At 40.3% G+C, this 26,032-nt stretch overlaps 1 protein-coding gene across 24 annotated transcripts in view; it reads right to left on the reverse strand.

Moving 5' to 3' along the window:
• The window catches only part of ptprfa (protein tyrosine phosphatase receptor type Fa), a 350,902-nt gene that overhangs the window by 40,070 nt on the left and 284,800 nt on the right, over positions 1 to 26,032 (reverse strand). For 15 of the 24 annotated variants that reach the window (XM_084953588.1, XM_084953595.1, XM_084953593.1 and 12 more), the window contains 4 exons: positions 23,799 to 24,011; positions 8,975 to 9,138; positions 5,399 to 5,410; positions 3,327 to 3,436 (listed from right to left, as the gene is read on the reverse strand). In XM_084953588.1, the coding sequence (XP_084809714.1) occupies positions 3,327 to 3,436; positions 5,399 to 5,410; positions 8,975 to 9,138; positions 23,799 to 24,011 (499 nt within the window). The remainder of the gene's footprint in view (positions 1 to 3,326; positions 3,437 to 5,398; positions 5,411 to 8,974; positions 9,139 to 23,798; positions 24,012 to 26,032) is intronic. The other 9 variants (XM_084953608.1, XM_084953606.1, XM_084953594.1 and 6 more) reach the window with 3 other exon arrangements.

Below are 26,032 nucleotides of genomic sequence, written 5' to 3' on the forward strand. Positions count from 1 at the left end.
CTTCCCACTGAAAGACAGGTGGGAGAAAAGGATAAGAGAAGATGCTGGGAGGCGTAGAACAGATGAAAAACAAAACTAAAAATCAGTTAAACAGTCAGATGGGAGAATGAATGAGGACACAAAGAGACGATAAAACAGAAAAACAGAGCTACAGTATGCATGCAGACTAAAAATATAAAAACTAATTGTTTATAAGTAATTCTTATGGGAATAAAGGGTTACTAAGTTACTGGGACAAAGTCCTCGCTAGGAGGTCAGGGTGAATGGACAGCTCAACGATCACTGGATGTGAAGACATTCGATTTCTCTTTTGAACATCTGAATAGAAATATCTCACTCTAATTGTTTTCACGGTAAATTTAGTCTTTGATTGCACAATCATATGGAAAGAAAATCTAAGGTTTCATGCATCAGGCCATAACTTAAAAATTTAGCATCATTCTTATTCAACAAAAACTAAGCCAAGGCAAAGCTTTCTTAAGAGTTTGTCATTGTACTTCATTCGGGTTGAGGTCTGGGCTTTGACTAATGCAGAGCGACACCTTGGTTATTTTCTTTTCTCCTAACAGATTTGCTGGTGCTCTTGTTATTATTCCCTTTCTTCTGTGGGCCATTTTCATCCAAGGCTTCCTGTAGCTGTTGGACAGACGCTCTCAAATTAGATAGAAGAGATCATGTCTGACAAGATGACTTCAAGGTGTCCATGTCCCAATAATATTATGAAATGTTGGTGACTGTATATGTTTGAAATAAAAATGAACTGAACTTTAACATTTGACGTGCTTACTGAGTCCTGTAGAGCAGAAGATGAAGCATTTGCATTTTTTGCAGATTGCACAGTTTGACCTTGTGGTGAAATTGAGACTTGCACATACTGTGAAGACTGGTGACTATTTTGAATGTTTCTCCATTTAACAATAATCTTTGTAACTGCAGAATGACTTTAAATCATTTGGAAATGGTTTTATATCCCTTTCCAGCTTGATGGGCAACAACAATATTTCCCTGAAATCACTGCTGATGTCTTTTATTCTGTCATCTTTGCATTGTGTCAACACACCTGAACGCTCCAGACCAGAAAACTGTCAAAACCTCTGCTTTTATACACTTGCTGATCAAGTGCAGTTAATTAGTAGAACCTGGCTGCCACTTGCACCTCTTTCCATGGACACTGTAAATATGTATTTTATTCATACACCGCTTCCACATTTGTCTCTGACGAATTAGTAATGACGTGTTTAAAATATCACATGTTATACACTGCCAGTGAAAAGCTTGAGAACACCTCCATTTTTCCTGTTTTACTGCAATTCAAGTTGTTCAAGTCCAATGAATTGAAACGGTACAAAAGGTAAGAGATGAACCGCCAGAGGTTAAAAGGTTACAGGAAAATGAAAAATAGTGTGTATTTCACAATCATACAAAAAGTCCTTTTTTCAGGGAACACAAAACGGGTGAACAATTAAAGCTGTTCTGCAGTAAAGGTGGTGTTACTGATTTCTGCAGGTGTTCTGGATTAAAATAAAAGCAGTGTTGGAACTTACAAGTGTCACATATTTATGGGAACTTCTGCAACAGATATGGGAACAACTTTGATTTCTATTGTAGAAAGAATGACACAAGTGTGTTCAGCTGTTATCAGCCAAAGGAGGCGACTGTGATGAGTCAAAGCGGAGAATACATTTTGGTCTATGTGGTGAGAATAAGGCACGGCGGGACCACAGATCAACATTCAGAGCCATTTTATTTACACTTCTCACCACGAAACAACACCACACACACCTGAGTCCCCGTGTTTTAACTCGGCGGGCGTGATTACGGATGCCGTGCAGGTGCGTCCGCCCCCCCTGCACGGCACTGCAGACCGCGCCCCACCACAGTCTATAAATTGATTCCAAGATTTCTTGCTTCCAATTGTTTATTTGTACTATACTTTCATTTCAAAGTGCAATGAGACAATAAACGGCATAATTTTCAATAAAAACAGGAAAAAGTGGGGTTTTCTAAAACTTGACCAGCAGTGTACTTATCTAATTTTAGAACCTGGTACAGACCAGGTGATTTTGTTTTATTATGTCCCGATGCACACAACCTTAGAGTGTTTACATGCTTTTTCACATGAAAATTATGGATGGAAATCAGACATTTTTCTCAGAAATGAACATCAGACTAAGCCAGCTGAAAACTGTTTAGTTATAGACGGACTTCCTGCCTCCAAAAACATGCATTAGGAGACATGGCTGCCCCAGAAACAATATGCCACCCATACAAGATTCAGCACAGGCTTTAACAGCACGATAATGAAGTTAACAAAATGCAGAAGTATGATGTCTCACACACACTTTGTTTTAACGCCATGTTTTCAAAGTAACGGAGTAAGGGAATAGGAGGCAGTGAATGAAATCACTGTGACAAACATGAGTGGGAGTCAGTTTTGCATCAATAATTAGCACTAGATGTTTAAATTCATGCTAATATATGGCCCTCCTGACAGTGTGTGTGGTGATGGCGCATTTTTAATTAAAGTATGTGATAAACAAAATGGTTAGATTAACTGACTGTCCAAGAAATGTGATTTATTTGTTACTTTGCATTCATTACTGGAATGAATGCAAAGTCAGTCAGTCTGTGTCTGAGCAAGGCATTCTTAAAATTTCACCCCCAACCAGCCTGAGCCTGGTTCTGCCCGAGGTTTCTTCCTGTTAAAAGAGACTTTTCCCTCCCACTGTCGCTAAGTGCTTGCTCATAGGGGGTCGTCTGATTGTTGGGGTTATTTTGTAACATTGTAGTGTCTTTACCTAAAATATGAAGCGCCTTAAGACAACTGTTGTTGTGATTTGGCTCTATGTAACTAAAACTTAACTGATGAAATTAAATTGAACTAAAAAAAATTCTATAAAATCACGTTGCTAAACTTGCTAACTTAAGACTCCACCCTCTCATGAAAATATCACTTCTGACATGAAAAGAACAACAACATGGAGACAAAGTGCCAAAGTGGAGGTTTCAAAATATGAATGAAGATATTTTCTAAAGCAGTTGTTTCATTTTCTTGCACAGACACTAAAACACAAGTTTTAAAACCGTCTAAGTCTCATCCAAAAATGACTGAGGTGACACTGATACTTGAGAAACTGAATCTGACAGTTAGTTGTCACCTCAAAAACAGGACCCTTCATTATATTTCTGGGTGTCAATGGATTCAGTAACACAATCCTTCAGTGATAATTTCTCAGCACCTTTAGAAAAAGAAACTGGATGCAACAGTAAAAGTCTGTTTATGGGGCTGAATGTTTGCATGTGCATGTGTTTGTGTGTGTCCGTGCCTTGTGTCTGATAGTTGAGTCTCCTCATCTCCACAGGATCTGACGAGTGGGCCAGCAGCGAGTCCTTCACTCCTGCCATGTGCTCATCCTTGGCTGGAGACGTTCGTTTCCTGGAGAAAAAGCAAAACCAATTTAATGTTACATAATGTAACAACAGGCCAAATGGGTATTAATGACTCCGAATGAGCAAATTACTAAACTTTATTTTCTGGAAAATACTGGGAATAAATAATCTGCAACAAGCTATTGTGCAAAAAATAATAAGGATTACATGTAATTTGAGCATGCTTTACAGATGATGAAAAGAATGTCTGAGGACTAAAACTTTGGCTGCACGCAGTGTCCTCCTATTTGCAATATTGAACTGGTTTGCTCTGACTTTTCAATTTTATAGGAATTTTAATGTATTTGTTTAAAATTTTATTTTATGGCCCAAGAAAAGTATCTACTAAACAATAAACACAGACTTAAAATCAGTAACAATATAATTCCTGAAACAGACCAGCAACCTAAGGTTTACTCAGTCACTTGACCCTGGACTGGATACGTGAATAAAATCTGTCGATGGGTAACAATGTGTCCAGTCTTGGTTCCTGATTCCAGGGTTGCACAGAATTTCAGCTAAAACCCACTCAAAGAAGACGCTCAAAGAAGACGCTGAAGGCGTCATACCAAGCATCAAAAGAACATTAAGAACTGATTAAAAAGTGAAAGGTGGCGAGCCAGAAAAATACATCCTGTTATATCTCAATTTGGTTGAAAGGGCATCTTTTATTTCTCAGCACTTCTAAACTCCTTAGACGACCAGATGAGTCAAATCCAGACCCTTCTCCGATGACACAGTTTTCCAAACAAAATGAGTGAAATCAGTTCAAATGTTAGTGGCTCATGTTGGTATTTATTTAACAGGGCTTTATCATTAGTGAAGTATCTGTTGTACTTGGGAATATTAAACGTGTAAGTATGACCTAATATTTACAGTATGCTACTGAACTGCACAGTAGAAGCTTTCTCCATTTAACCATACTTTTCAAACACTGATTTAAGATCATCAACTGCCTGTTTCAAAGATTTTCAGACACACCTGATTTGCATAAAGTAGCCTCGACCCAAACTTTATGCAAATAAAGAGTGGGCAACTCAACACCCCCTCTCTGGAAATGTGGCGATACGAGACTGCATTGCACGGCTGCTACAATGAGAAATGCAAATGACTCTCCTTTAAAACAGAAATATGACACTGAAATTCATCTGCTCAGCTCAAACAGCTATAGCCCCTTTAAATGAACCGTTAATTTGCATTTCTTAAATGTAATAACTACATTAGGGTTTACGTGCAGGAAAACCTGAGTGTTTCACCTTGAAACAGAATGTCTTTATATTTAAAACATCTCTTGATAAACGGATATTATATATATTTTATACATTTTGAATTAGGGACTGTGGAAAGTAAATGGAGCCCATACATCATCAATCAGCCCACGCATACGTGACACATATATACACAGGTGTGTATTCAGCATGTTTTTTGCAGGTAACACAAACAGGAGAGTGAAATGCCATTGTGATGTCAGTTATTGCCTCTTGGTGATATCAGGATTCGATTTTTCCATGTCTACAATTTGTTTTGAAGGCTGCTTCGGCAGGTGTGTGAGGGGCTGAGAGGTGAAGAAAGCATGAAGGGAGAATTATTCTGGAGGGAAAGATCAGCCGGATTTGTGAATTCGACACTCGACACAGAGCTGAACAGCAGAAAACAGACGCACAAAGAGACAAACATGCTAAAATGTAGTCTCACACGCTGACACTGAAGACACACATGCTTAGAGGGGCTGTCAATTGAAGCCGATATGCCTGAAAACCAAACAAAAAGAAGACAGCTCAGAGACACTGATGTGGGGGTGTGATTTGAACGTGTAACAGAAACAAGTATCTGTCACTTCAAATCATCACTGTCAGCAAATGTAGACATGTCTGACCCACAAAGCATGTTTTACACAGCATGCACGATGTGCAAGGGCAGGCAGGAGAGGTTGGAGGGTGGGAGGGTGGAAACAGACAGGAGCACTAACCTTTCTTGTTTGCTGCATCCACAGAAAGTAGGCAGACAGTTAACAAGGAGGAAGAAACAGAGAGGATTCATTTACAAGTCGACCTGACAGAGTTCATTGCTTCACCTCACAAACTACTCCTTCATCAAATCTTTGACCTGATCTCATTTTCTAATAAAATCTGATGTAGTTCATGAACAAAGACAGAGTGTTTTTAATATTTACAGATATATTACAGATGGAAATTAGCCTTTGGCTATAATCTGGCATGTTTACATTCATGTAATTTTTTTTTTTACATTTATGTTCATTAACATGCACTGTCCTAAATAAATTAATAAATAAATAAATAAATGAATATTTCTAATGATCTCCACAGAGCAACCTGGAACAAATTACTGTATAACCTGAATGGAAGGCTGGTTTCACAGTCTGTGGAAAGTGATGAAGCAGCCGTCTCCCCTAAACATCAACCCACAGTGCTGAAAGGGCCAAAAACCAAAGTTCTTCTAATGGTCATTGGAGACTGGCTCTAAAAGCCAGCCAAGAGTCACAGACTCCCGAGTTAAAGTGTCGAAGCTTACAGCAGAAATAAACATGCTTACAAAAAACTGTTTTGGTCTCCAGAGCTCCTTCCCCTCTTCATAGCAGCCGTGTGGTGGATGAATTTGTGTTTTTTATTTTGTTAAAGCATAAAGTCTACATGTGGGGTTGGCGGCGTTTATTGATAGGTGGAAGGTGACGCAGCAGGGTGTAGCTGCTAGGCTTCGTCTCAGTCCATCTATCTGCAGTATTTGTGCTGCTGGTGAGACAAATCCTGTCTTTTTCTTTTTTATTTGGAATGAATTAGCCGATGGCTGTGAATTGGACCTGTATAGTTTATGAATGCAGCATGCTAACCTAGCCTCCTGGCTAAGCTAATAACAACACTGCACCTTCTGGTCACTTCTGGGTCATAAACCCATGGCTATCCATTTCTATGGTTGGTATTAATTCCAACTTTTGCATTAGTTTTCCCCTCAACAAAATTTGTAAGTGAAACAATACCAAGCAGCCTCTTTATATTTCAGTTTAGCATGCATGAGTCGATATTGGTATACATAAGCTAACTGTGTGGAAAACTTTTCTTGTGACTAATGACCTAATTCAAGTTTCATGATTTTCAAAATAAATGGAATCATGTGAGGCTTACAGTAAAAACACACCCAACAATCTAAAATACCCCTTAATTAGACGCACTTAAGGTCTTAGTAACTCTAAGATATTCGAATATGTCAATATTAGTTAAAAATGTCACCAAGTCTTCACAATCTCAGGCAATATTTATATTTGTATGTATTTTTTACTTAACTAAAAAAAATTGATCTTGGAAAAACAAAGGATTTTGTTTGACGTTGGACTACAGCAAAAGGAAGAATGAGGAAAAAGACAAAACAAGTTGTGCCTCTGAGCAGCGCAGCAGCCATATGGAGGCCCTCGTCAGCCCAGTCAGTAACTCCAGATGTTTGACCCAAGAACAGGAAGCACGAGCCAACTGTCAGGCTTGAAGAGCAGGGCCGCGAGGCAGCTCGCAGCACCTCCCTCCCATATGCCATGGAGGACCTTTGCCTTCAGGCCAGCTCAAACAAGACAACTGTCTGTCTCTATTCTAGAAAATCTTCCACTCTGACCGTTTCCTGGCACTCGGTTCTAATAAAATCTTCTTGTCATCTGTTGTGCTGAAGAAAATGCTTCAGGTCTCTCTGTGGACTATGTGAAAATGATCACTCAGCTCGATGATATGAGGAGGAACACAATGAGCATGTACTGCCTCCAAGGTTTACCAAAAGTGTTGCTTCTCTCACAACAGATGACGAAAAAGGATCATCTGTATCCTGATGCTTCTGTTACTTAATTTCAGGGAATAAAAGTGTAATTTTTTTTTTAACATCTGATAGTTTGACATGTAAACGTTTTTTTTAAATAAAGTTTATAAAAATATATATGAACAAACTGCTCTGCTAACTGAAATGACAAAGCGGTAACTAGAAAAAGTAATTTAGGTGTGAGTGTATTCCATTTTTTGTTATTTTACAAAATGCTGCAGTGAGAGAATTCAGGGAAAACTAGAAAAATGGATCTTTCTAGTTTTTCTCCTCTGCTCACATTCAAAGTCTTGAACTATCAGAGCGCCTTCCTAAAGCCTGCTCCCACAGATGTTGATTATCTTGTTAATAGCCTTACATCCTTACTGTGTACGACTCTGAATACTGTGGCTGCTCTGAGATCAGAAGTACGTGACACCATGGTCTCACTCTCAAATACCCACTTTAAAGCAGATTACTCATAAGATGGAGAGGAAATGGTGTCTTACTAATTTAGAAGATCTTCATTTACTTTGCTTTTTGACAGAGCTTCTAGTTAAAGCTGGATCGAGTGACCCTGAATTCACCCTCCACAGGCTTCCCATGATGCACTGAGCATTTCTCCTTCGCTCACCATTTGTTTATAAACCATTTAATTATGAGTTATTATTAATCTCTGTCTCTCTTCCACAGTGTGTCTTTTGTCCCATCTCCCTCCCCTCAGCTTCAACCAGCGCAGCAGATGGCCCCGCCCCTCCCTGAGCCTGGTCCTATCAGGGGTTTCTTCCTGTTAAAAGGAAGTTTTTCCTTCCCACTGTTCGTGGAGGGCCCCTAGCTGCTTACCCTAACCCTAACCAGTCTCTGTATTACTATAGGGTCTTTACGTTGCAATATTAAGCACCTTGAGGTGACTGTTGTTGTGACTTGGTGCTATACAATCTTAAAAACCTCATATTCATATTATCCCAGTGAAGCACTTCACTCTCAGCCTGCAGGCTTATTTGTGGTTCATAGAATCCCTTAAAGTAGGATGGGAGACAGAGCTTCAGCTATCAGACTCCCTTCCTGTGGATCCAGGTCCCAGTTTGAGTTCAGGAGACAAACACCCTTTTCACTTTTAAGATCATACTTAAAATTTTCCTTTTTGATAATAAAGGAAAATTAGGGCTGAATCAGGTCATCTTGAACGATGTCTTAGATATGTCACTACAGGCTCAGCCCGATGGAGGACTTCCCATCATGTATTGAGTATTTCTTTTCTACTGTATTGCATATCATTACATTTCGTCTTTTGTCTTCCATAATTTGAGTTCTGTTGTTATCTCTGTGCGCTCGTTTTACCCTGACACGTCCCATAAAGCTGCTGTTTCCTACGCCTGGTTCTGCTGCGATCATTTCCTCTTAAAAAGGAATTCTTCCTTCCTACTATTGCAAATTAGGGTATGTACTAAAACTTATTAAAATCATATTCAGTCACTGATAGATCCACTACATTAATTTAATAATTTAGCATTTTAACAAAACAAGAGCCTTTGTCTTTACTTGAATATTCACTGAAGTCAAAGCAGTAAAGGCCTTGTGAAGGAAAATGTTAACAGAAATTAAAATGTGCTTGTAAAAAACAGTGTTTTCAGTATGTCTATGAGTCTGATGTGATCAACGATGAATGTTTTCTGCATCTGTTGGAGGCGTCACTCCAAAAATAACCAGTGTGTGTCCTCGCAGTGTCTGCTGTTGCGTGTGTCATACTCACCTTTTGAAGAGTAAAATAGCGATGACTATAATGATAATCAGAATGACTGCCAGCACTGGACCCATCACCCACAGCATCTCTGGGTCTTCTTGTGGTTGTCGAATAACCCCACTGACCTTCACCGTGAAGGGATCAGAGAAAGGGCTGGCTGCAAATGTCCTCTGCTGCAAACGAGAAGGATTCAGTCAGTTCACACACACACACTTGTTTTCATATCTCAGTGAGGACATCTCATTGGCATAACGCTTTCCCTAGCTGCTCACCCTAACCATCAAAAACGAGTGCCAAACCTGACCATAACCTAATCCTAACCCTGACACCAAAACCACATTTTGAGCCTCAAAAATGCCTTCAAACTCATGAGGACGGGGACAAGCCAGCGGTCCCAACCCCTGGTCCACGGACTGGTACCGGTCCGTGAGTCGTTTGGTACCGGGCTGCGAGAGTTGAGGCTCGGGTGTGAAATTTATGGTTTTCAGGGGTTTTAATCAGTTTTTATCATTATTTTTTTATCGTTTGAATAAATCTTCTTTTTTTGGTACCGGTACCGGTTTTATTTTGTTGTATTTATCTGCGACACCTTAAAGGCCTGTCTGTGAAAATATTGTCGGACATAAACCGGTCCGTAGCACCAAAAAGGTTGGGGACCGCTGCAACAAGTGGCTGTTGGTCCCAATGTTCTGTCCTCACAAAGATGTCTAAACATCATTTTATTCATTTTATTTCATGAAATATTTTTGCTCATTTTAAACATGTTTTGAGAAAAGTTGGGAGACGGGCAACAAAAGGCTGGAAAAGTAAGTGGTACTAAAAAGAAACAGCTGGAGGAATATTTTGTTAACTGGTAAACAGTGAGTAACATGAGTGGGCATAAAAGGAGCATCTTAGAAAGAGTTTCGAAGAAGTAAACACGGTGAAAAAATCCCTAAAAAAACAAAAACAAACACCTAAAACAACAGCATGACTTCATACTAGAGGAGTCCAGTGTTGAACTAGCTTAAGTGCAGTCCAGACCTTTCTGGCGCATCATGGACCGGAGCATCTACAGTCCTATATCAGACAAGAAGGGGACGTCATTCCTCTTCCTGTTTTCTGTGTTTCACCATGAATAAAATCCGGATTTATGAGGTTTGCAAATCATTGCATTTGGTTCTTGTTTACATTTCACACAGCTCCCCAAGTTTTGGGATTTCAGGTATTCACACCACAGCGTCCCTTTTCAATGCAACACATCTATCAAACAGTCCCGCTGGTAGTTGTGCGATGTATTAGGAAGAAAATAATGGGACAGTAAAAATCATTGTCTACAGATACAATCTGCATGAATGGAAATAACTTGTGAATATTCTTAGAGCTAATTAGTGGCTCTCAGGGTTGTTTAAAAAACGTTTCCTAGAGGTAAAGGTTTCATCTAGTTTTTACGATACAATATCAGGAGACAGTCTGGGTCAAGACAAAAACAACTTAGATAAAAGATTAATTTTATTCTTAGATGTGAGCGTTTTACTGTTTTCTCATTTGTTGAAATTAAATGGAAAGAAATTCTGGCTAGTTTATGTCTCTGTCTTGTATATTGGCAGCAGGCTGATATAGAGGTTTGTGCTTCATAGCATGAAGGTACCTTTGTTCCCCATGTGTGCAGTGACGTTTATTTCTATTCCAGTTCAGTTTCTATGACTAATATGATTACCCCATCACAATAAAAACAACAACAACAACAACAGAAAACACAATCATCAATAATTAGAACACAAATAGGCATTTGTTGTCTCAATGAGGAAAAGAATAACACTATACAAACTGATCTGTTTCCCAGTGTATGGCAAACATAACAATATGCTAATGGAAACTCAGTTTTGCACTCTTTTGGATAAGTTTTTGTTTATTCTTGCTGGTTCTTGTTAAAACTCTAAAATATCTTCGTGGTGCACAGAGTTCCTGAAAAAGTTCCTGAAAAACCCCAAAGAAAATCCTGCATTTATTGCATCCATGTAACCTGCATGAAGCCTTTTTATTGCTTTCGTTGAAGCTTCACAATATTTTGTGGTACAGTCCCCCATCGATCAGAGGAATAATGTGAAACCTGTAACAGGACTATCCATCACATTACCAAAAAACTTCACGTAATTTAAATATTTTAATGGTGAAAACATTTTGATTGAATTCATCAATTTAAAGATTTTAAGCAACTGTAAAGCAGGTTTCCATGTGGGAGTGTAAATGAGGTTTAAACGATAACAGGTCTCTGCAGGTGAAGGCAACTGGTTATCTGTAACAGCTCCTGGAAGGCAGCAGGTGGAGGGGATGGGGTTGGGGATAGAGGAGGACAGAGAGTGAGGTGTGAGACAGGCTGCTGTGTTGGATGTGCTTGATGTGGGACCGTACTGCTTGTTGTCATGAGACCCACCCTGAGGCCAGGGGGGCGCAAGAAGCTCAGTGCAAGGATACGCATCGGCAACATCCTCTGAGGACACAATAATGCCAACAGCTTCACTACACCTTCAGATGGGGCATGGAGACCTGAGGTCAGCCCTGAGTTCTCCCCTGCCATCACTAAAGGACATGGACTTAGACTCTTACTTTGGCACAATATAAACTCATGTCTCGCTGCTAGGACAGAGTCTGTTCATCTAAAAGATCTGTGTTCTCCACTTATTTTTAATGTTTGTAAATGCTGATGATGTTATGTGGACAGAAAGTCACAGCTCTGCAGTCGCGCATCTTTGGAAAAAACAGCACATATACAAAGAAAAACGAAAGACATACAAATCTGTTGAAGCATACATATTTCTTTATAGCTGCATCTAGGGCAGGGGTGTCCAATCCCAGTCCTCGAGAGCTACCGTCCTGCAGGTTTTAGATGCATCCTTGTTTTGACACACCTGAATCAAATGAATGGCTTGTTATCAGGCCTTTGCCAAACTTGATGGCATGCTGAAGAGGTAATCAAACCATTAGGGATGCATCTAAAAACTGCAGGACAGTAGCTCTCGAGGACTAGGATTGGGCACCCCTGATCTAGGGCTTTGATTTGTGTAATGGACTGATGTCGACCATCCGGACTCACGCTGAACAAAGCATCGATTATGCCATCTGGCCATAGTCTCATATCATTGTCACCTACTTAAAAACAGGCCAGAGTAGGTGCGAGGGTCTGCTTCTCTCTCAGACTAACTGCATTTCAATATGCTGAAAGCTTTTAATGGATTTTTGTCTAATGTTTTTGTTTTTTTTTCCACTGGATAAAAGTTAACGTGAAGGTTCCTGATGGTTAGAGACAAATGCAATCGCATGGCAGGATGCTGTAAACGGACCAAACTTCAGTCAGGAGAACAACTGAGATAATCCATCCACAATACGAGGTTAGTCATTCATATACTGCAACAACATGAGAATAGAGCAGCTGTGAGAGGATTCAGCATTAATGAATCAACGGTACGGAAGCAAGAAGGAGCTGAGTAAAGTTTGACTTATCTGACTGTTTTGTTTCACTTAATGCTCCTTATGGTCTGAAAAATATGGTAATCAGAAATACCAGGCAGTGATGTCATGTCAGCTACATCCATCTTTTGTATACAGTTTTTTCAATGGAAATGGGCCATTAGTCTATGGCAGTATGACTCCCATGTTAAACAGCAATGTTTCCCATGATTGCATCAGTATTTTAGAGCCCCCTCTCTGTAAAAGCCCACATCATTAAACCCCCAGACGGCCAGGTTTTCATGCAGTGTTTCTGTAATTACAGTCTCTGTGGAGACCAATCATTTCTCAAGCAATGTCACTCGAGTAAACAAAAACTCCTCCAGAGCCACCAAACACATTAAACAAGTATTTCACCAGCACAGCAGTAGTACTTCTCCAATTGACTTTGACATGTAAAATTAGAGAAATTAATACCAAAAAACACCAAACCAAGAGATGTTTGTCATCCTAATGACCTCTGGAGTAAAGCAGGGCACAAAAAAAAAAATCGCTTCATTACAAAATAATCAAATATTGCAGATGAAGTGAAATCAAAGAAAACACTTTTAGGTCTTCTCTAAGCTGCAGAGTTGGAGGCAGTCCGATATTGGCAACAGAATAAAGATTAAAAGGGGTTACATGGATCAATTTGCAGGGAGTAATTCTCTTTAAGTAACTGTTCTGCTTGTCACTTTATGTTCTGTGAGACAAGTGTAGTATGTTGCACTGTGTTGGTGAATGAGACTATAAATATTCCTGTAAGCCTGACGGGCTCTGGCTCAACAAGGCTGCAGCTCCGCTGGGTAAAAGCCGTAAACCCCACTGAAGTGTGCCGCTTGTTAAAAACAAAGCCACCCTCGACCAGCTTTGTTTCCTTAATGATTCATTAATTTCAGCACATTTTTTCACACTCATTTTCACTTTAGCATTCATGGTCGAGGTTGCGGTATCCAATCTGACAGCTACACATGAATTATACATGATCTTTGTCTATAACAGACTTTTTTTGTATTTGTCCTGCTGCAAAATGCAAAATGCAAAAAAAATCATTTTGACACAGAACGGCCTTGCAAACACATCAAACTCTAAAGTTTATTCTTTGTAGTGTAAACTTTAATTTCAAGGCAAGAAACCTGATTATAATCATTCTTGTTAATCCAAACTTGTATGAATGTAGAAGCGCACGGGAATCTGATGGCCTGAAGATCTGATGTTACACAACAACAAGCTAACCAAAAATAAGTGGCAGTCACATGGCTTGAGTCACTGTGAAAGTAGAGATGTTTTTCTTACCCATATTTTCAGCATGCACATGTAATGAGTTTCACTCTACAGAAGCAACCATGAACTTGTCTCTCAGTTTTTTAAAACCTCTTTTTTAATGAGAAAACAAAAGTCTTGACAATCCGATTTCTGTCTTTGTTGTTGGTGAGAACTTCCTGCACGCAGAAAAACTGAATTTAATCCTGTCATAACTGTTAACATACCTGATTTTTGCTCAGACGTGTTAATAAAGCTCTCTTTGAACTAAAAGGCCTTAAAATATAACCTCTTACTCAGGCCTTCATTTGTCACGGCTGAATTGGCATGACTTTAGTCAAGGTACAAGTTGCTCTGCTTTGCTTTGGATAAGTGCCTTTGTTATTTGCATAATAATAATAATCACACACACACACACACACACACACTGTTAGAAAGCTTAGTGAGTGATACTTCTTCTATTTCCTTTTTCCACTGTTTTTCGTAATGACTGCGACTGTACGTGTGTTGCTGTGTGTGAGTAATTGTCACCCACATTAGAAGCGTGCACCAGTTGGCAGCAGGCGTGCTCCAGGCTTATCCTCCCACAGCCGAACTGTCTCTGCTCCTTCGTCTGATGCACCGCTTTCATATCCCTTCTCCAAGAAGCACATGCTGCCAACCAAATGTCTTATCTCCTCAGTGTTTATAGTTTGGTGTTGTTAGTGTCTTTTGGGACAAGTCTACTTTTTGCCGTTTCGTCCGTCCCAAACAACTAAAGCACTGTAGCGAAGCAAAAGTAATCTACCAATCAGGTGGGTCTCCGACTGGGATTTAGATTTTTTATTATAACAGTGCAGCTGTCGCTTGTTTATTGAAAGTTTCTCATGCACTGCAAACTTACTGCAAACACTAAGTGTCAATGCTGAATGTGACACGCAGTCATTTATAAAGATGTTTGGTGTTAAGAAGTTTAATTTTCTTTTTTTGGTTTTGCATTGCACCTGATAGTTTGGTTTCATTTCTCTCTTCCTTTCTTCCAGCTTCTGGTGCAGTGTTGATAGAAATTAAGACTTGGAACAGTTATAAATGGATTAAGTAGTGGAGGGAGTGGAGCTGATTAAACGTTTCTTTAATCTATGAGAGGAGGCTGTTTATCAGTAAGCAAATTTTTAAATGTGTCTCAAAAGTGGTGCCATGGAGTCGGTTCTGTGAACGTCTCCCTGTTTTTGCATCTAGTACAAGCTGCAAATGTCAGACATTTAGTATGCATATATGCATGCTGGCTGATGTCATGCCCATTTCACACCATTATACTTGACAGCTGTGGGTAGGAATATATTTATTTACCCATCAAGTACATACGCAAGATGTTTATGTTGGCTGGTCACCTGTTAGTTATTGCATATAGCCTTAATGAAAACTCATACATAATTAATATTTTCTGCCTTGAGGAACAGTTTTTCTGTGCTTCCGTCCCACTGCGAGCAAATCTCTTGGCCAAGGCAGCAGCACAAACTCACAGCTTGATTCTCTAAAGCAGAAAAAAGGCCAGAAATAAATAATAAACTAATAAATAATCTTTTTACATGCTGATAAAGGGAGTGTTAATTCTCCAGGTCATAATTCACTTCTGTGTGTATTTTAGGAGGGGATGGATTTGAAACATAACCTGAGTTATTCTGATGGTTTTCCAGTTCACTTTCTACCTGAGCGATTTCACCAAACTTAAACCAACCATTAACAGCTCCTCATGGCTAACAGCACAAGCAGCATAAGCAGATGGCTAAACAGCTTTCATTACATAATGCACATTACAGAAGCTATGTCCTAACTGCTACTATTTATCCTGCATTTAAACACAAGCTGTGTTGCTAATTCTAAAAATCTTTAAAAGGACGTTCTGTTAAACTGAAACTGTATATAAAAGATGGACATAGCCACCATAAACATGTTAGTTTTGGACAGCTGTCAGCTAATCTTTGGTTAGCAAGCTGCATTCATAAACAGTACCGCTGCATTGCACAGATACTTATATGTGCTAACTAGTACTAAATAGCAGACTGGTAAAATAGTCAAATTTAACTGCCAAACACTGAAGCACAACCTTTCGGGCAGGCTGTACTTTGTAGCAGGCCGTAGTCTGTGTTCATTAAAACGGCAGCACAAACACTGTAGAGAGATTTGATTCAGTGACTTTAATTCAAGGCACTTCTGTCATTAACCGGTTCCCAAGCTCCAGTATCCATGTTTATTTTGCCATTTGTTTGCTTGTATTGTACATGTTTATTTCTGGTGTAAAGGTTGATATGGGAGGGTATATAAGGGGATTTGACTGGCATTTGTAGTCAGTCAAGTGGCCACCAGAGGAACTGCGGCTTTTAGCGCTTCTGCACTGGTGTCATTTTTCAGAGCTCGCCACCTGGATAAGCTGTTTGTTAGAAATGCTCCCAGTATTATTACTTCAATTAACCACAGTGATAAAAGAATGTCTCCTTGCTCTGCCATCGCTGTCACATAATCCTCCCGGTTCATGCGGGGTTATATTAATGCACTGCAGTGTTGCAGTTTTCAAATGTCTGCGTCTCTGTATCAGGACAGAGCTGTGGCACGAGACTGGGAATCTTTCTATTGCAACTTCAGTCTCAGAAACAAGTCTTAGCAGTTGATATTTTAGCCAAGCAATGACAAAAATGTCACAACAAGTCAACAGGAAATGTCACTTAAAAAGTGTGAGGCAGCGGCTGCAGGTGTGAGTCTTGTCAAAGACTCCCTAATGACCGAGAAGGTGACTAATGTTAGGAGAGTGCACACTGTGGGCTTGTGCTGTGCAGATGGAAACTGTAGTAGCTGCATTTGTTAAAGCTTCACTGTTTATATTTTTGTTCCTGCTCTATGAGAAATAAAGAAATACAGTAAAACAACAAAAGTTCAGTTGTTGTCCCTCTTGTTTCATTGTCACGCCGACAGCACCGTTATTATTGTAGCCTAAAGGGGGGATTATGAAGAGACTGATTTACTCATGAGCTCATCATTGCTTTTCTCTTATGATAATTCTAATGAAAAAGTCTTATTATATTGGTTCCATTCCTGGTTTACACATTTTCATAACTGACGACAAGCCTCAGCGTTTCTTTAAAAAGACGGTAGCCACCTTTCCGAGCTCTGTAGCGTAGCGTATAGAAGAAACCTTGAAGCATTAGCAGCTAAAAGGTGTGGCGCTTGATAACGTGCTCAGCTCATCTGTCTCCTCAGCGCTTTCCGCTCGCTTCTCTCTTCAGTACTTTGTGGCACTTTTAGCAAAGTACTGCTTACAGCTCAGAAAACTTTTTTTCTTTTTGAAAAATGACAGTTTTCACAGCTTTTAGATGCAGCAGAAGCATATTCTGAAGGATATTCAGATAATCTCAGGGGGGAAGTTTTGAAGTGATCAATCTCAGCGGTGGGACCTCGTAGATAGTAATCCTTCAGGGGTGAAAAATAAGCTGCTGCTACATCTGCAAACTGGAGAGAGGAGACGCAAAGAAGAGAAGTGTCTATAATAGCAGAGGTGCAGGGGGATGAACATTTTGCTCAACAAAATTGTTTCCACCGTCCGTAATCCTTCCGCAAGAAGTGACTGATTACAAAGTATGAAACAATATCTGACTGCAATGCTTTTGACAGCTCGGTTATTTTCTGAAACACTGAATATTTCTCCCTCAGCCGGAGTCATCTCTTCTCGGCTCATCTATGCGTACAAGCTGGAAGATATCCAGTACCTATTCCTCTTTTCCCCTCAAAGTTCAGCAACTCTCCTCCTCCCACATTAGAAACACATCTCGGCATCTGTAAGGCCCTCTCTCCAGTGACTGCAGCATTTCTTTCCTTTCTTGGTCTTATCCTCCCATTAAGCTCCCTCTAACTCCTCTGCTCACCTCTCTGTCGCTCCCACAGGGCTCTGCATTCACAGGAAGCCGCCGTGCTCTCCTAGCCGACCCACCCTCCACCCCTCCACTCTAAGTGATCACACTGTTTATATGGCCTTTTTCTTTTATCCAATTTCACACGTCCCGGCTTGTTTACCAGCAGTGGGGGCCACAGAAAGCCACAGTGCCCTTTTCCTTCACTCTCCAGCCCCCTCGCCTTTCTTTTCCTTCCCACTCTTCTCTTGTCGCCTCCACCCCTCCAGCAGCTTTGCGGCAGAAATAAAAGCTAAGCTTATGTCCCCTTTTTTCAATGAATGTGATTAGGTTTCTATTTTTGTACAGGCTGGAATCACATTCAGCAACGTGTCATTTATCGAATCTGGACCCTGCAGCTCTGTTCTCAATACTGTGGAAAAGTATTGTCCAAGACGACGCACTTCCCTCATTACAAAAGCTGTAATGAGCGGAGGCACAGCAAAGTGGGAGTGATGAGAACTGCTCCATTTAATCATTTATTTAAAATGTCTGAATGGCATCTAAATGTTGGAGGACAATGGCATGTACAGAACAATAAATTGCTAAGTCTCTCTGATAAAGTTCCAGGAACTAAGGGATGACAGGAATAAGATGCCCAATTATGCATACAGAGAGTCCCTGCATGTGTGGCGATTTGCTTAAATATGTATCAACATTTTAGTTTTTATCAAACTATTTCTTTTTATCTCAAAGTTCTGAACATTTTTTTAAATGCACACGGATGCTCCTCTTAAAAAACCGCAGTCCTCCGGCCTGATGTCCGTTCTCCACCTCTCCACCGAGTGTCAGGATCATACAAACAGCACTAAAAACATCCACCGAGGCCACCGAAGCTCTGCTGTATTAATTTGCTGTCTTACCCACTTAGATAGAAAGGTCAGCGTTTCATCTTTGTGCCTAAAGGTGGGGAAACTGCAGTTTCAGTGTTTTTCTGCCAGCAGGATCGTACAACAACTACAAAGCTGAATTTTATGTAACTTGAGGAGAGACAGAGATCCCAAACGTGTACACTAAAAAAAAAGGAAATTGGAGGGTTGTTACATTTACAAAAGTCTAACTTGTATTTTGTTTCTATGCTGAACGTAATTAAATCATGTAGGATCTGTATGAGATTTAACAACTTCATTTGTTCTTGTTGAGATGACCTGATACAATCTAGTAAGAGTGGTTAGTTGCTGGACTCACGAAATTCACAAGACCACACGAGATTTTAAACCACAGGAAAATCACTGGAGGCAGACACCTACACACCCCGTGCATGCCAGCGCTATTTATTGTGGTTTAACCTGTCAAGGACAAAAACGTGCAGAAAAATTCTGCATCAAGCCTTGAAATCGTAGCTTTCCTACTTTTGTGAAGGCTGTACCGACAGCGTGGTGGTGCAGTGGTTCGCACTGTTACCTCACAGCATGAAGGTCCCAGGTTCAAACCCACAGTCTGGCTAGTTTGCAGTGGGTACTCTGGTTTCCTCCCACAGTTAAAGGTCATTCAGTTATTAGAGTTAGATTAATTTGTGATTCTAAATTACTCGTGAGTGCAAAGGATTGTTTGGCTCTGTGATAGACTGGTGACCTGCCCACGGTGTGCCTCTTACCCAATCACATCTGGGGTAGGGTTGTTGTAAAGGGCATGAAATGTCCCATCACACCTAGAATTTTGTCCATATAAGATGATCCTTTTGTCAATACTGTAAATCAAACATGTTCAAAGAAAACCATTTTCTACAACTGTTGGCCAAATCTGCAGATTTCTAGCTGGAAGGTTTTCAGGCCGCTCTTCGCTCACTGACTGACTTTGCAGATAAACCCGACCAATGTGCTGAATTTCCTTCATTGATAACCTGAAAAAAGCTTGCTTTCATTTCTCCATCTGCCCCCTTTTTTAATCTCACACTTCTTTCAGCCACTGATATTTGAATGACATTTAAACGCTCAATTAATTTCAGTTTTATCCATAGAGCTCCAAATCATAACATGTCACATTGAGCACTTTACATAGTGGGGCCAAGACCTTGGATCATTTAAGAAAAACCCTGTAACTCTCCCCTGAGCAGGACCCACAGTGGGCCTGCTGTCTTCACTGGGCGGGGCGAGACAAGAGCTGAGGCAAATATTAACACCGTGTGAAGGATTTGCACAGTCTGCTCAGCAATAGGTGAAAGTGGTTAGTCATGAAAGCCTGACTTGGGTTCACCCATACAAGGAGTCTCTGAATGCAGGTTTATCCTGTTAACATCCAGCAGCTCTCCGTAACACGCTCATGGTTTGGGCTCAGCGTAGTACAAGCACATTTTCAGAAAATGCTTTACTTCAATGTAAGCCTCATATGAGGAATGATTAAAATAGTTCAGACAGCAGGACCTAAAAATCAAAACCTGTTTGAGAGAATCTATTTTAATGTATTCAGTCATCCTTCATCCTTCAGCTGCTATTTTCAGGTCATGGAAGTTGCTGTTGTAACCACGTCCACTCTGCGTTCTCCACCATGGACCTCAAACTTGCACAGCAAGCAAAAGTCAGCTGGAACAAGATGAAGATGAATGTGAGACCAGCCAAATCTAAATCAGGTGAGGCTTTTGATTTGTCAGAACCTTCTGATCAGACCCCGTACATGCATTTTTGTTCTTCTTCACAAGCCTTTCCATAAAAAGATTTGAACCTTAATCTCCCCCTACACCTTACTCCAAGTGAATCTTTGCTGATCTGGTGCATCACCATGTTTGTGTGAATAGTTCATAAGACTGTTTAAAGCCAGAAGCCTTTAGAAGTGTTCTATTCTGGACCAACCTCCTCCCTCTCCATAGATCGTAACACATTTAAATGAAGATGCCACGAGGGCGAACAAGAACAAGAGCAGTTAAAATTAGAGAAGCAGTCTGAAGTTTTAATGCTCTTGGAAGCAAGGTGCATGTGAGTGACAGTGGGGATCACGGCCTAACTGCTTGGGAGATATACCCGCAGATGCATGCATGAGTCAAGGACATGATTAGCATCACTGTGACGTGCTTGGCATGTGTGCAGCGCTGCTGGAAGGGCTGCTCTTGTATTCCACAGATAGAAAGCAATAATGCCATTCACAACCAACTCTGCTCTATCCATTCAGCATTACAAAGAAGTATGGAACATGCACTGCAGCTGTATGTACCACAATGTGACCCATAAATGAAGTTTTTCCACAGTTTTATGAGAACTATTCATCTGACAACTTTAAAGGCCACAAATGCAGACAAAACAGCAATAGAGCAGCATATTAAAAAACCATCCACGTTGCCTCTGCTGTTCCCTTGCCCCTGCTGCAGATTTATGATTTATTAAAGAGCAAGAGGTGTCAAGCATAGCCTTGGTCTCAGTGAACCTTTCTTGACACAGCACTGCTGCATACAAGGCAGGCTGTAACTTACAGCTTATTCCACTCTAATAGTTGACTTTGCTTCTCCCTCACGTGGTAGCAGCAGCTGTATTGTGTGTTCAGATGGTACATTAGTGCAGAAGGATTACATAACATAAAAGATAATGGGCACTTTGTTGGCAAGATGGTCAAACTCGGGGGAATTCATTTGTTTTCTTCCACATTTTATTCTGACTATTGATCATGTGCACTCAAACACAGCAGTGTGGGGGGAAAAGCGCATATTGCAATCCAGTACAACACCACCACAGGAAGCAGCTGCAAGGTCCACAGTAACAAGTGTCCCACAGGTTGCGTTCATTGCAAGGCTATTGCATGATATCAAACATTGGTCCTTGTTACTGTTTCTATTTCCTGAATCTTGTCTGTGAATATACAACTTTCATAAAGATGTACAATACAAAATCTGCACAAGTAACTTTGCTGATGAATGATTTGCTGACTTTTGGTGCATCTTTGTGATAGTTTCTCTCTTGTATTTCAATGTTTGTATTGTTTTTGATGCAAGTGTTAGTTGCTGAGTTTGTGAATTGTGGCTGGACACATGAGCGCATTCACCTTCCAGACAATCCCACTGTTCTAAGAAGGACAGGTCTGGTCAGGTAGCCACAGTGTTTATTCCATTATGGAGATCTGAAAATTCAACATCGATGGGCAGATTTACTAACCAGGGCAAACTAGCGTGATGCCACAGTCGACGGAAGTGGGAGGTTCTGTTGGCGATCTGCTAATTTATAAAGATAAATAGTTTGTTTTAATGATGACCAGCATTCTACCAACAGCACTGCAGATATGCAGGCAGAACCAATCAGGATGTGAGTTTCATGTTTGTGCTTCTCTCTGGAAATTCAGATCAATGTGTTTTTGCCTGGAAGACAAACTCTTCTGTTAGAATTTGCCGTGGACGATGCGCAGTCTTGTAGCTCGAGACATTCATTCTCTGGATAATTCTGACAGCTCAGTTAGAGCACAGGATCGCAGCTTTATTACAAATGAATCCATGTTATGAATCTGTTTGTCATTACTGACCTTATATATGTAGGAGAGGATGTCACATCGTGACCCAGCCTTTTGTTAATGATGTTGCTATTACTTTGTCATTAAATGCATGCTCTTTATCTCTGCAGGCTATGTAAGTGTGAGACTGCGTGCATTTTTTAAAGTCAAAATTTACAGATTGTAGGATTCAAATATGAATCTAACAGATGTCAGGTCTGAATCTGACACATTTCTGCATTTTCATTCAGTTTGTAACAGATCTGATACCAGAGAGAAGTTAAACAAAATCTGCTCATTGTGTGCACGAGGCTGTGGAAACAAAAGCAAGAGACACAAGACTGATCTGTGTAGAAATGTAACTAAAAACTGGAAACACTGCAAGCGGCACTGTAAAGCCACTAGCACAGGACAGCCAAAGTTAGGGAGTGCCTTCATAGCTTTGAGCCATCCAGCTGTGCTAACTCTGCACTCATTTTGATAACCTCTCCTCTTCTAATTCCTAATAATTGAACACTTCTAGAGACAACTACCACAACCATAGGGAACAAAATAAGAGTTGCTTTTTTCAGGGTTAAATTCTGTTATTTGCTGTAAAGTGCATGAACTTAAATAGGTTTTGTAGGAATCATTTAAATGTGCTCCAAATTTCTTTCCCAAAAAAGGGAAACTTCTACAAATACTTATGCAAAAATACTTCCACACCTTTTAGTCACAAAACTGACACTGCACCTCTTTAGTAAAATCTTACAGTAACTTTTTAATGCCAAAAGAGGGTTTCGCACTGCTGCAGATTGTTAGTCTGGCCTCAAATCTCTTGGTAAATGGGAATGGTAAACAGACTGGGTTATATAGAGAGTTTTTCTACTCTGAGCACTCAAAGCGCTTTACACAACTCCCCGAATTCACCCATTCACACATGCACTGTTTTTCTATGTTGTTTCTGTCTAACGCTCACACATACACACTCATACTCCCATGAATGCACCGGACAGCAACTCGGGGTCTTGCCCAGGATATTTGGCATGCAGACTGGAGGAGACATGGATCGAAGCATTACCTTCCTATTGATAGGTGACCTGCTCTACCATCTACCGCCTGAGCTACAGCAACCCCAATTGCAATTTGGCTTTGATACAGGGATAACAATTAAGCTACTGCTGCTGTGTCATGTGGGTAACATCCCTGCTTTAGGGATGCTCCTCCTGTGAAAGAGAACTACTGTGTTGCACTTTAGCCACATGCAAAACAAGCTAGCTTTGGAAACAAAAGGATTTCATCTTTGAACTCAACTCTTGGATACATTTTTAGTCAAATTTGGTTATGTCAAAGGTGAAACTTCCATATAAAGAGGAAGTTTGAATGTAAACTTAACCCTTACCCTGAATTACCCTTAATTAACCCTAACCACTGATGACAGCACTCAAACTCTCTGTAGGCTACACAAATGGATGAGTTATAGAATACACACTGTATGGACAGAACCAGCTGATATATTGAAAATGTATTAACAAATTGTCAGTTCATTACTAACACTAATCTCAGTTTTGCTATATTGCCTCACGATCAAAGAAAAAGCCAAAGAGTCTTGTGGACAAAAATGTAGCATTATCTTCACAATGTACTGTAAGTCTGCCGTGTTTTGAGGTGGGGTGGTGCTCTTTTTTAAGAAATCAGTGTATGCACTGAAGCCCTGGCCTGAGATCAACCACTGAACCACTTCCAAATGCATCACTGCTGCTGAACGTGTTCATAAATGCAGAGAGGTCACTCACAGACTCGTGGTCCATCAGGTCAGCCAAAACGAAGCAGCGGTACTGCTGCTGTCCAGGGAGCGGTTTGTTGTAGAAGCCGCTGTATTTCTTTTCATCACCCAGAGTGAAGATCTCAGGGAGCGTATCCAGCTTGGCAGCGATGTAGGGCTGCAGGAAGTCATTGCTCTGCCTTTTCCTTCTCTGCAGGCTGCTGTCAGCACCGGACTCCAGAAGCTACCAGAGCAACAAAATATTATGAGTTGACATGACAATGGAGCATAGTGACACAAGATGACATAACAAACCTCATCTCTGTAGATGAAGGCTCTCTTTTCCTGACCCTCTGTGACAGTTATAGTAGAAGATTCTTCCATTTTATTTACTTGTTTTACTCTTATTTATTTCTAATCCAAACCACCTTTAACTGTTGATCTGTTTTCACTTAATTAAGGTTTAAAGTCTGCATGTCTTACTGTAACAATGCTAACAATATAACCAGGCAAGAAACTAATGGCTCCACAAAGCAACAATGCCACCGAGCCTTCAAAATGCAAAATTCAAAAGCCAATGGGAGATGCCATGAGGGTTATATCCATCCTTTTCTATACACTCTGCAGTTTTTATCACCTGTCTTATTGATTAGAATGAACTAAATTGCTGAGACCTCTGTGTGACTGGTCAACAAAGTCAAAAGAACCAGTAAAGATGAGCAATGTGTAAGAAGACAAACAAACAGGGTGCCGATATTAGTTAAACCACTTTATTATGAAATGTTATTGTTCAAAATGATGCTTCATCATGTTGCTGCTTTTGTTATTTTGCTGATGCACTACACTTTTGTTCAGCAGTTTGATCAAAGCTGCAATTTGGAAAAACTAGAAAATTGATTTCTCTAAGTCTAAATTGAAGCGATAAACCTTTTAATTAATGTTATTTGATTTTATTTTGTTTTTGAGCCACGTAAAAATGTTACTTCTATCTTATAAATTTGTAAATTTGTGGTGCACTCGGTGAAAGGTGCATGTTGGAGGATGCCAAACGCCTTACAATTAGCAGGATTGAATTTATAAAGTCTGAAAGCCTTCTGTGACATTCAGGAAGCACCGAGGGTCGTGGCTTCATTACTGAAACTCAGCTGCTCTCTGTGTTCAGAGACAGACGTGTCTTTCAACCACCTGCTTTTGTCATTTTAGACCAACACGTCCCTGCAAAGCAACAATATTCAAGGTGACACTGACATACTGGGGACGGTCCAGTCCTTGGTCATCTCACCCGACTTATCCCCCCTGCTTGGGAGTCCATGTGAGGGCCTAGGACTCCCCCCCATCGTCAAAGTACATGAGGGCTGTCTGGCAGATAATTTGAGCCCTTTACGCACACTTTCAATAAGTCTACATTTCTCAAAATTTTCTTACATTCCCCACACTTCATAAGAAAAAGTGTCATTCAGAAAAACCCAAAACACTATGATATATGCCAAAGCTATATCCTACTTTCTTGGATAACTAATAAACTCAAACACTGCTGCTGGAAGGAATTTGGACCTTTATAAGCTAAATTACTCCTAATGATTAGGTCTCCCTTTCCATCTGGAAAGCACCAATTAGCTGTATGTTTGCCTCGCAGGGACACGTTGCCATCATTTTTAAGTTGCCATTAATACATTTTACCTTACTAAAAAAAATCACCCCGTTGTGTCCTAAATAAGCAGGGCTTATAACGCTGGGGCTCATCCAGGATATATAAAAAAGGGAAATCTCTGAACTTTATAATCATGCCATAGACCAGGGGTGGGCAATTCCAGGCCTCGAGGGCCGGTGTCCTGCAGGTTTTAGATCTCACCTTGGGTCAACACACCTGAATCAAATGATTAGTTCGTTACCAGGCCTCTGGAGAACTTCAGGACATGTTGAGGAGCTAATTTAGCCATTTAAATCAGCTGTGTTGGATCAAGGACACATCTAAAACCTGCAGGGACACCGGCCCTCGAGGCCTGGAGTTGCCCACCCCTGCCATAGACCATTCCAACTCAGGACAATAAATAAATAAACAGTAATATTAAGTTCTGTAGAATGAATAGAAACCTAAAACTGACCAGTCACCAACAACTCAAAAACAAAAAATACAAATATATGGATAAATCACACAAGATATAATAAATAAGTATTTAACATTGTGCATGACCAGACTGAAACATGCACTTGGCCTCCCTTTATTAGTAGGACAGAAGTCATGACAAGATTGATGTGCTGCCA

The sequence above is a fragment of the Perissodus microlepis genome, chromosome 15 (assembly GCF_051167445.1).
Source record: "Perissodus microlepis isolate ML-2025 ecotype Zambia chromosome 15, ASM5116744v1, whole genome shotgun sequence".
NCBI lineage: Eukaryota > Metazoa > Chordata > Actinopteri > Cichliformes > Cichlidae > Perissodus > Perissodus microlepis.